The sequence below is a fragment of the Scomber japonicus genome, chromosome 11 (assembly GCF_027409825.1).
Source record: "Scomber japonicus isolate fScoJap1 chromosome 11, fScoJap1.pri, whole genome shotgun sequence".
Lineage (NCBI taxonomy): Eukaryota > Metazoa > Chordata > Actinopteri > Scombriformes > Scombridae > Scomber > Scomber japonicus.
This window is the reverse complement of record NC_070588.1, coordinates 7,284,951-7,297,204: the sequence shown is the minus strand read 5'-3', so window position 1 is coordinate 7,297,204 and position 12,254 is coordinate 7,284,951. Positions and strand designations below refer to the sequence as shown.

The 12,254-nt window shown below is 38.3% G+C and overlaps 1 protein-coding gene across 1 annotated transcript in view; it reads right to left on the bottom strand.

Annotated features, from left to right (window-relative positions):
- tfpia (tissue factor pathway inhibitor a) overlaps positions 1 to 9,835 on the bottom strand; it is a 37,700-nt gene extending 27,865 nt beyond the window's left edge. The window contains exon 1 of the mRNA XM_053329266.1: positions 9,683 to 9,835. Coding sequence (XP_053185241.1) covers positions 9,683 to 9,770 — 88 coding nt within the window. The 5' untranslated portion in view covers positions 9,771 to 9,835. The remainder of the gene's footprint in view (positions 1 to 9,682) is intronic.
- Between the last annotated feature and the right edge of the window lie 2,419 nt (positions 9,836 to 12,254).

Below are 12,254 nucleotides of genomic sequence, written 5' to 3'. Positions count from 1 at the left end.
TGAAATGTTGTTTTGTCTCATAAATGATGCAGCAGCAATTTATTCAGTCTAAAATGAGAGGAGAACAAAGAGGCCATTTTTTTTATATATCTGAAGTGTTACAATTACAGAGGAAAAAAAAAAAAGTACAATATGCAGGAATTAATGTTCTCTATTGAAAGAAACCAACATGATCAGAGCTGTGTTTGTTTGTTTCGTGGGCTTTGTGATAATAATGTTGGAAGTTGGGAAGAAAAAGTGAAAATTTAAACTATGTGTTTGTTTTACATGTTTTTAAAAAAAATCAATGTACAGTACACGTATGTCTGGACCACTCAGCATATATTTATGCCACTCAGGTTTCCCTCTTTTGTTGGGAAAGTACCTATCCTGAAATAGGAGCTAAAACATTCCCTAGAATTTCTTAGAATTGCAAAATGGAATTATTATTATTATTATTGGCACTCCCAGATCCTGCAGTGTGGACACAGTAAGCGAGGAGGGGGGTTATGTCACCAGTTCTTAAGAACTATGAGCAAGTTCTTCTGCTCTGAAAGTGACTTCATTTCATCCTTTCTTTTATTCCTCAGAATTTTAGTATACACTGGCATTTGCTGCTGTGTATGAGAACAAAGCTTACATTTTGCTTTTTAGGAGAGGTAATTTTCTCTGTCATGTAATGTCAAATATCTACTCGAGTGATTTTTTGTGGCAGCGCTGACATAACCTTGAAACTTGCTTTGCAATTTCTTACACTCCTTGCCAAACATATTCAAAACAAAGTAACACACAATAACGCCTTTACATATCTCAAGCCATATTCCCATTTTAAGCATCTGTACATCCAGACTGACTTAACATAACTCTTATCTTCCACAAGTTTGTTATCCTGTAAGACTCATAACTTCCTGAAACCTCCACCCTTAAATAAAGCGTACAGTTAGCGTCTGTACGACTCATACAGGAAATGTTACCATACCCTTATCCATCAGCAGACGGCCAGTTCCAATGTCTTGGAAATAGTTCCCAGGCTCAGAAAATATTCTGATGAATGTGTGAGTCATGAAGGCAATGTGACAGGACTACATCCCTAATTAGTATCCCTTTTGGTGTCATTCACCCATGAATGCAAAATTTACAAAATGTAAAATATTTATCCAGGCATATGTCAAAAATTCAGAAATTGAAGCTTCTTGTAAGCTACAGAGATCCACTAATACTGTATCCATCACTGCAGACTCCTCTGTCCACACACTGTCCTTTAAGATGCTGCACACTGTCCACAGACTGTCAATAAGCAACATTTGAACAAAAGGTTTACTTTGTTTTTGCTTCGGGAATAATTAAAACCACCCCAACCAGAAAGTAAACACAGCATTCCCTCAAGTTATACAATCACTATTTGAGCCAATTTTTAACAAACCAAAGTTTTTAAGTTTATTAAAGTAGAGAAGTGAGAATTCATTTGAAGTAATCTGACTCCCATCAGAGCAATCAGTGTAAATTTACACATTAAAAATTCTTACATCAGACCCAGCATCCATCCATCATTTATTCTAGTCTTATCGAGACTGTACCACTCCTGTCTGAGTGATTCAATTTGAGTGAAACAGTTTGACCTTTCACCTGCTCTTATCAATCTAATCTGTGATCGTTTTATTCTTTAAGATCTGTGTTCATAATGGGATATTATACCAAAGTGCAGCATGCTCTCAGCTCAAACTGAAATCAAAAGGAGTCATTGTCAACTGAAATAAAGGGAACCATTCATAGCAAATGGTTTTCAAGTTGGTAGAAAAGGCTCTGGTGTTTGAGAGAGCTATCAAAGAATACAGACAGATTATTCTGATTACAAGAGTTAATTCTCCTATAATAAGCATAAATGATCTTAGTTAAAGCTACAATATAAAATACTGCACAATGAGGAGGTTGGGGTGATGTGACCACAAACTACACTTTCATTATCATGAACAGTAGAGACGATAAGTTATAATGTCCATACTGAACACTTGAATGAATATGATGTTACCGACCACACAAACTGTGAATGAGCCAATGATTGCATATTACAAAACAGCTGATGTCAATCAGTAATACAAGCAAGATTAAGTGATAATGCACTTTAATAATTCATGCTTCACTTCCCTCCTAGGATGACATGGCATGCACTGTAAAGCTGCAACTTACCATTATTTTCATTATCAGTTCATTTAGATTTTTTTTACTTAAAATAGTGAAAAATGTCTATCACAGTTTCCCAGACCCCAACGAGAGATCCTCAAGTGTCTTGTTTTTGACCAATCAAATTTCTACAGGCGATGGAGCACAAGATACACAGATTATCCTGCGACTCATGCTCCTCTGAGTGCATTCGTCATCTCCCTTGCTGTGCCAAGCCCGAGTGGATAGCCACTTTCTCACACAGGACACATCGTCACCATATTATAATGCAGTCGCCCTTTTATCAGGAAGTGGGAGGCTTGATGCTCTGAACAAATTTCCCTGGAGCAAGGCCTTCTTGAGAATTGGTGTTCTACATGTGAATACGTTGTGTTACGGTTTATTCAAAAAAGATTGAAGTTCACTTATTGGTATTGTCATCTCTCTTGTATTGTCTTTGTTTCATTACACTCCCTCGTACCCAGAAAACTCAACTTAACAAGCAGCCTAAACTCAAATTTCTGCTGTTATACACCAAGTTACCCTTTATTTTATATTACGCAGCAGATGATTCAGCATGGACTTTTGAACTCTACAGGCTGTGGCTCTCTATAGTTGAGCAAAATCACAAGTTGTTCTGTGTCAATTAGATTACATAATACAAGTGTCATAATGAAGCCATGCCTCCCACTCAGCTATGGGGGGGGGGGGGCATCCTTATCCAGTTTAGTGCTCATATACAGTATGAGTAATCATTTTATACTATACTGTAAACTTACTGTATGGTGTTTAATTAGTGTCAAGACTCATGCACATAAAACCAGGTCCGTGCACATGATAAGAGCACACAAACAGTATCTAGGAGCAGTAAACCAAACTGAACAATATTTCCCTGTTTTAATGTATTCCACATTAGACAGATTAGAAAACTGACTCTGTAAAGATAGTGTGTGATTGTATTTCAAAGGGTGAAAAATAAGACTTTCTATCTTTCTTTTTAAGAAAGTGGAGCTCCACATAGCCATAACAAATGAAATAGAGAGACGTGAAATTGTGCTTTGAATTCCAAGCTGCAAGATCAGTGAAATAAGAATAAAGGTGTCACAATTCTGAAACTATATTTTAATAAGTCTCTAAAGTCTTCTTGGGAATCTAGTCCAGATTTGACAAGTCTAAGGATAGTGGTTTTTGATCTGGATATGGTCTAATATAGTCAAAATGAAGAGATATCCATGAAATCTGCCTTTTCTTCCACTAAATATCTTTATTTATGTTTCTCTGTGTTCTCTCAGGCGACTGTCTGGCAGTAAACAACAAGCCAATCAAAGGCCATGGTTGGTATTCAAAGTCCCTGATTAAAGCAGACTGTTCCAAAATCTCAAAAGTCAACTCGACAAGTGAGTGAGTGTTGATCAATAGCGAGTGCATAGAGAGGGTCAGTCTGCTCATATCACATGCACATGCCTGGTTTTTATGTGCACAGGTTTGTTTTGAGGATAATTTAACACCATATAATTGCAAAGTGTTGAAATAATGATACACCAAACACAAAACAACTATACTACCAGTGTGGTAGCTAGAGGAGTCACCTCAAGCAGTTTTCAACCCCTTGCATGTGGGTAGTACAATAACCCACAGAGGCAGCACACTGGGAACGTCAATACTAGGCCACATGCACCAATGATCAGGAAACTAAAGAAATAACTAACAAAGACCACTTTGAGTGCTGCTATTAATGAAAACAAAAAGGGAACAAATTGCTCAATTCCACTGCTATTATTTCAGCCATGCAGCCTACCGAAAGCACAAAGATAACAAATGGAGTTATCAGCACTCACAGATAAGTGTATATCACTTCTTTAATGATGCACTGCAGCACGAAAACGGACGTGTTTCAGCCCCGAGGCTTTCCTCAACGTTACTGCAGTGTTTTGAGTAACGCTGATGAAAGCCTAGGGCTTGAATATGTTTAATGGTGTAAAAAAAGCATTATGATCACTTTGTGTCCATTTGGAGCATTGTAAAGTTCTATATTTCACACTACCTGAGTTTTCAATTCAATAAATCTGTGTCTACATTTTAGTAAAACCTTTAATGATTAAGCAGCATACTTCAGGAGGTAATCATTCTCAAAGCTGCTTCTCTAATGAAAAAAGACTAAACATAAATGGAAATCAAGCCTCACTGGAGGCTCAAGCAGTTCAGCATTAGCAGGTGTTTGCTGAATTAAATTTTTCTTCAGTTTCTTCAACTTACGCGAGTAAAGTTGACGCTCCATGTTTTAAGAACTGATAGTATTAGTTCAGTTAACAGTAAGGCAGAATTGGTAACTCACATTTATTTTTTATGTTGAAACAACTTCATATTTTAAAATGTTATTCATATGTATTCATATTTTCACAGAGTACTGCAGTCTGCTCTCCTTTCTCTAATTTAGTTTTCTCTATTTAATTCTGATGTGAGTAACTGAAACTGAAAGTGTATATTATGTTATGGAGACATGTGCAACGCTTAGGCTATTAATTATCCATGACAGTTTGGCAGCAGCCCAACAGGAAACGCTGTGCACAGTGCAGCATTTTCAGTATTTATGGGTCATCGAGTCAAATCTCTTCAGCTCTTTCTCTTCAAGTCGCAAAATAAGTTGAGTATTAATGGAGCCAAGTCTAACTTGCAAGTCGAGTTCGAAGTCCTAATTTAGTCTACAGCTCGACTAACTAAAAAAGATAATGAAATGAATAAGAATGAGAAAACCCAAAAATATAAATTAAACTGAGGAATAACTAACAAGATTGAACAACTACCATGCACAGAATTCAGAAACTAAACTCAAATAGAAAGTGAGAATAGATGTATGCTTGTATATGCAGAGAAGTGACAGAGAATAAAAAAATTGCATCATTTGGAGACAATTTCTACAGTTTGATTCATTAGTAGTCTGTATTATAGCGCTGGTATCGCCCCCAGATAGAGCAACCCCTTTTGCTGCAGTGTAAATTGCTTCTGGGTGAGATTCATATTGAGAGGAAACCAACATTTTCTCATTAAAGAAACTAGGTTTGCATGCTGATGAGTGGAGAAAACATTAGGTAACAACTAATAATTGGCAAGGCAAAGGAGTGTCTACATTTTCCAGTTATAGGTGTATTTATCTAATGGAGTCAAATGGTTTTTAGTGACAGTTTAGAAAAGTACTTTTCTGAAGTCTACTTCTTACTGCAAATGCTAATTAAGATGGCACATGCTGCACAATATCCTTTCTGTCTATGGCCCGAGGCTTCCTAATAAAAGGACCACTTCAAACAGCAAGTGAGCATCTAATTAAATTTCTCCACAAATTAATGAGACACAATGTTTACGCCTCCGTGAGACGATTAGTGAAGTCTACCAACCCCATGCACCAATGATACTGATGTTAGTTTCAAAGATTCTGTTATTATCTTCTGGTGGCTCTGCTTGCTTACGTGCTACTGCATTTTATTCATTTTATTTGGCCGTTTTTTAATTGTTTTAATAATTGTTCGAGTTTGTGAGCAGTAACATTAGGTCGACTACTTTATGGCAACTTTAGCACAAGTTCTCCTCCACAACATGCCAAACAGTTGTAGCATGCGTGGTGACTCAGCTACCTCAGCTACCTGTCTCGTACACCAGAGAGACTGCTGTCGCTCTGCTCTGTTAAATTAACTCCCTAGACGGACCCGCAGCTGTGAAAGTGTAGCCTGAACGATGGAGACATCAGTGGAGAAGAAGCAGACAAGGAGGGGATAAGACAGCGGCTCAGACAACGGAGAAACACACCTCTATTGCCCTCCATGATACTCTGCAATGCAAGGTCATTCTCATTCAGAAGCAACATGGAGGAACCCCCGATCCATGAAAGGCATGTTTTAAGTAAAGTGAATCAAGTGTCACAGAAACCTAGCTCCACAAGGATATCCCCTAGTTCCTGCTTGAAGTTTTGAGGGTTTCTCTCTCAGACTGAAACAAACCACCAGGGAAGGACATGGGTGGAGGCGCCTGTGTGTTTGTTAGTAACAACTGATGCAAACAATAGACAATTAGAAAAACTGTCTGTAACCCTGATGTTAAATTTCTTCTTCTAAAGTATGACGCACTTTTACCTCCCGAGGGAGTTTGGGAACATTATCTTCTGTGTGGTCCATGTTCCACCCAGCCAGCAGCAATGTGGTGAGAGCTGCAGCCCACATAGCAGATTGTATTCACCATCAGCTGCATCGAACACCTGGGGCCCCTATTTAATTCTGGGTGACCTTAACCACTGCAAACCCAAGCTTTCTCATCCTGGTTTTGATGTATTAATCAATATCAACATGTAAAACAAGAGACAACAAGATTTTATGGGAATGTTAAAAACCCAAACCACCCCTGGGAAACTCTGACTATAACACAGTTCATACCAACATACAAGACTATGTTTAAACAAAGCAAACCACAAGTTAAAACAATATCAGTGTGGTCCAAAGATAGCAAAAAGATACCGAAAGAATGCCTCATGTGCACTAACAGGAAGATTTTTCACAACATAGATGAGGCTGCTGAGATGCTAACTGGTTATATCAAGCTTTGTGTAAATTGCATAGTCATCAAAAAAAGACATTACTGTGTATTCCAACAACAAACCACACATAGCAAAAAAAGGTGAAGGTCTGTATCAACAGGAAAGAGGCAGCTTGCAGAAATTCTGACCACACGCAGTTTAAAAATGGTACGAAAAGATCTTGATGAATTGTTTGAGTCCGGAGGCAGCAAAGGACATGATAGAACAAAATGATTAACATGAAACCAATCAAAAGTCACCTGATCACCACGGATGATGTCCAGAAAGCCAACAAGCGGATTTTTTTGTTTTTCTGCAGAGGAGTTGACTCAAGCATGGTGCCAGGTTTTCCTTAGGGGACAGCTGTAGCCCAGAGGTAGCAGGCCATCCACTAATCAGAAGGTCGGTGGTTCGATTCGGCTTCTCCAGTCTGCATGTCAAAGTGTCCTTGGGCAAGATACTGAACCCCAAATTGCTCCCAGTGTGCTATTGTTTGTGAATAAGCATTAAAAACTCCTGCTGATGAGCAGGTAGGCACCTTGCATGGCAGCCTCTGCTATCAATGTATAATTATGTGTGTGAATGAGAGGTCGAAAGACAAGAAAGGCTTTATATAAATGCAATCCATTTACTATTTACTTATGCAAGCCTGCTTTTTGTTGTTTTTAGTCTGCTTTTAACACTGTTCAGTCTCATCTATTGATTCAGAAAATGAAGCAGGTGATATAATCTCTTTGCTGACAGAATGTATCAAACGTGTAAAGGTCAACAACACCCACTTTGACCACAAATCAATCAGCACAGGTGCCCTACAGGGATGTGTGAGCGCTACAGTGCTTTTCACATTATATACAAATGAGTGTGTAAGCATACAACAGGATAAATACATACTTAAATTCTCTGATGACTGCTATCCTTTGTTTATTGTACAGTGCCAATGATACTTCAGCCTACTACAGGTACAACTAGAATTGTGTTCACTGGTGAAGAAAACTGAATAGATGGTGTTTGACCCTGAGGTAGTAGTTGACCACAGCCCAGTGATTATCAACAACACTCCCATTAATCAGGTATGGTCTCTCATGAGTATCTTGGTGTCCATATTGATATGTTTATCTCGTAAGCCCATGCCTATGCGTCAGGCTTCAGTCTAATTGGAGAGCCTAATCATGTATGGGACAGAGGCATGTTATAGTAACCTTTCAGTACAGTTAAAATCTAGCCTTGCCTGTCTTGCTCAGACCACCATGAAGGTCATAGAGAAAAAAGAACAACACTTCCCTTCAATCTATATTCGAGTAGTCTACGCTCAGAGGAGCAGAGAATATTAGCTGATGCACCCCATGTCCTCGGAGTCAAGAGTCAATAATTCTATTGTCATTATGCAAGCACAACGGAAAACAAAAAACCTTCCACTCTGAGTATGAGCTGTTACCCTCTGGCAGACAGAATAGGGTACCCAAGTGGTGACTCAATAGTTTTAAAAACTCATTTGTCCTTTTTTTCTTAAATAGCAAAGTCATAGTATGAACCACAGAGACTATAGGGATTTGTTAGGAAGGACTGCTTGTGCAAAGTTTTAAAGCTTGTATTAAGGGCACTTGAATGTATATACTTATGAATAACTAGTATGTGGCCACCCAGAGCTCAGTTTTGCCCCAGGCCTTACTAAGGGGTTAATCTACCAAATCTAACACAATCTAACCAAGCATGAAGCCAAGCATGAAGCATGAAGAGCAAACCAACCTGTCTTTGCTCATAATGGACCTTAACAAAGCAGTACTTTTAACACAAATACACTAAAAGGCTTCATAGGGGACTAAGTGTAATTAAGTAATTTAAAAACAATACTCACAAAAAGATTATTTATTTCTTAAATGACAATAAAATGTTGTTTTTTTCTCTTAATCCAAAGATTTTAAGCCTTCATTCTCTGTTATGAATTATCCTCATAGAAAGCCGATGGTCCTTCCATTCAAGGAAATGCATAGTGTAAAACAGGCTGTATTTCACTGACAGATAAGAAAATTACAGACATTGACATTAAAGCAACACAGTGAATATTACAACCTCTCAATTGCCTTCAGCCAATATCTGACCTAACATACTTCAATGGCCTTTCCAGACTTTCCTTTTAAGAGCATAGCTTTCATTAGTGAAGTCAGACCAGCTCAGTATTTGCTCTCAGGGATGGAGGAATGGTAGAGGAGTAGAGTATTATAGTTTCTCATCCACTCCGGAGCAGACCCCTATGCCTCTCACCGCCTGTTGGGTCTCAGACATTCAATCCCAACAGACTCATTTTCGCCTGCGAAGCTGCTGTTGGAACATGACAGGACAGGAGGAGGTGCCAAGCGGTTCAGGTGTTGATCGTGGCCGGTGTGAGAACTGCTGTCGGTGTGGACTTTGGCCCTGCATGACACCACAACTCTCCCCCTCACTAATAAGGACTTAAAGGGCCTCCAACACAACAAAACGAGCACAGTATAGTGGGTCAGCTGTGGACAGGATTACAGTAAAAGCTGAATATAGTAGTAGTATATGGGTCCGGTATTATCAGTGTGTGGAGTATTACACATTATCAACCCATGCACGATGCTGTATTTACTATTTTAAAAGGTGTTTGCCTGTTTTACGCGTCACTTTGAGGCGCAAATATTTAGTTGGAAAATGTTTTTACGCAAAAAAAAAGAAAAGAAAAAAAAGATAGCAACGCAGTTACGCTGAATATGATGAAAATATTACGCACTGCACTAGAAATCTAAAGTTATATCATAAATGAAGTGAAGCGAAGATAAATAGCCCCATAAGTGTGAATATGTAGGCGACAAACTTAACACTCAGCTTCCAGTTACGCACGCGTATCGGGACGAAAACTTTCCCATAAACTGTGGCACAGTTCAGTCTGGTTGTAAAACACGGTCAACACAGTTAAAAAATATTAATCTTCACATACCTGTATTTTTTTTTCAAGCATCTTACCTTCTCTATCTCTGCTGCAAGAGCCAAAAGTGGCGACACAGGCGAGTGAAACGGAGCACAAAATCCACCACTTGTTGCTTTGAGCCATGCTGTTGAACGGGGCGCTGATCCACACTGAATGTAAAGTTAAGAGGAAAACTTCATCAAGTTGAAGGGCTGAAGTTGTGTACTGTATGTGTGGGTGCGTACTTCCGTCTGATAACACTGTGCCAGTCTGCAGGCACTGTGAAATTGAAATTCCCTGTAATTTCCTGGAGGGACACGGCCACAAAAGGAAATATAACGTTTCTCCTCCTGACTCATATCTTAAATAAATACCAGTAAATTATTTATTTATATTATGTTATCATATTACCCGTCTTCACCTCATATCATTTTGTCACATGCCTGTAAGGTGTATGACGTGTATGCTATGGCCTAATAAAAATAATAAGACTATGTACAACTTTCATAGCAGCATCTCAGTGGAAAACTTGATTCACAGACACACAGTCTGTTCACTCCCTCTTTCTTCCTCTCTGTTGAGACGCAATGGACTGTAGCAAAACTGACCCCAGTATACATCTTTTCAACCCTCCACAACACTTTGAGGAGAAATTGTCGCCTGGCTGAAGCCCATTTTCAGGACGCTGCTGTATGTTTCATTCAAGAAAATTGTAGTCAATTTCTTTGGATAGGGTTTTAAAAAAGCCCTTCAACTCCTTCAGGTCTAAAGTTGTGACACATACTGTAATTGAACTTCAAGTTGGTAAATATAGAATGAAATTATTTGCCAGCCCCTTTGCACCTATAACACCTTCAAGACAAAAATGAATGAATTAAATTGTGTTAAATAAAGCACATAACACACTATGTTAAATACAGAGACTTTAACTGCAGTAGTGCCCAGGTGGATTTGAGAATAAAAATCCATTAATTTACTGTCATGAAAGCCACGTTATTGGAGTTTTTCCTTATCAGTCTGAAGATGGGTGTCATCCGCTGCACTGACTGTAAACTCCTCTGAGACTAATTTGTGATTTGAGAATATATAAATAAGTAACTTGACTGGATTTAATAAGTATTGATATGACATTTGTTATTTGATGTTATTATTATTATTATCATAATTATTATGAAATCAATATCCACTTATATTTGGCCATAGGAAGAGTTCTAGTCAAATACAATATCTATTCACAACTACATTATAGTATGTTTTAAACAATGTATTACATCTACACTGTATATAAATGCTAAATATGAGGTTGTAAAGTGTTACAGATGATTTTCTTTTTTACTGTTAGGTTTGTGAGGTGATTAAATTAATGGGACTGAATGTGTTAATAACTGAGCTTTAGTGGTGCTGATGGTAATATTTAATAGTAATATGTATGTGCTAAGCTTAGTTAGCCTGCTGCTGGCTGTGGCTTCATATTTACTGTACAATATTGAAAGTGCTATCAATCTCCTTATCCAATTCTCAGAACAAAAGCAAATAAGCCCAAATCTCAACCTTATCGAATATTATTGGGGTCATTTGGAAATCATCCAACATCAGTGCCCAATCAGCCAACATCAATCATCCCTTGTGGCTGAAAAGGAAAACACCTTCATTATAAAGTTCACTGCCTTGTTTTGAACACCTTGGAAAAGTCAGACTATGTAGTTCATAAAGTAGTTTTTAAGCAATCCCATTTTCTGTGTATTACACTGCACTTTGCCATTTTCTGACTGTTCAGTATCAGGCTATATTCAGTGTGTTGCTGGTTCAAACTATTTCCTTCAGTTCAGTACAAAACTATGCGAAGCACCGTTAAAGACGAACCACCACACTGCACCTGAGTTCATGCATCATGATTGAATCTATGTCTTGAGCGAGCTGTCAGTGAAGCTTCTTGCCAAAAAGTAACACGCTGTCTATCATAGCAGAGCAGCCAGTGCTTTCAGTGCCAATTCAGTTAGCTCAGTGTGCGGATTAAGTGTTAATGGTTCGTTTGTACATGTCTGAACACCTCTACGCTGGCTGTTGTCAAATACTGTTTATACTATTGCTCTTAAAGGAACAATGTGTAATATATTTAATGTATTACCTCATAAAGATCAGAGATTGAGGAAACATGGTAAATTTAAATACTGGCTTCTGTGATTATAATACTACAGCTACTATGTTCTCTTTTGAAATATCTATTCTAGTGCTGAATGTCTGTTTTAGTTTTTACCTGTTTCTGCCTACTGTCCATTCAACTTGATCACCACGATCAGGCAAGTCATTTTAATATGTTATGTGCCAGTGGGCCACCACCCTAAAGTGGTGTTTATAGGTCATTGTTTTATTCCTGTGAGATCAGGTTGTTGCTCAGTTCGACACTTCGGGTTGTCAGATATGAAACAATGACACAGAAACACAGCATGCTGCAGCCATGGAAGCAAGCAAAACAGCTGGATCAACTGAGATAGATTTCATCTGACCTAAAAAACGCACGTGAGCTTTGAGCTTCAGGAGGAGGAGGAGGAGGCAGGGAGGAGGGTTTTTCTCCAATATTTTAAATTTGGACTGAAGTTCCCATTTTAAGCATTTGTCTTCAGTGTT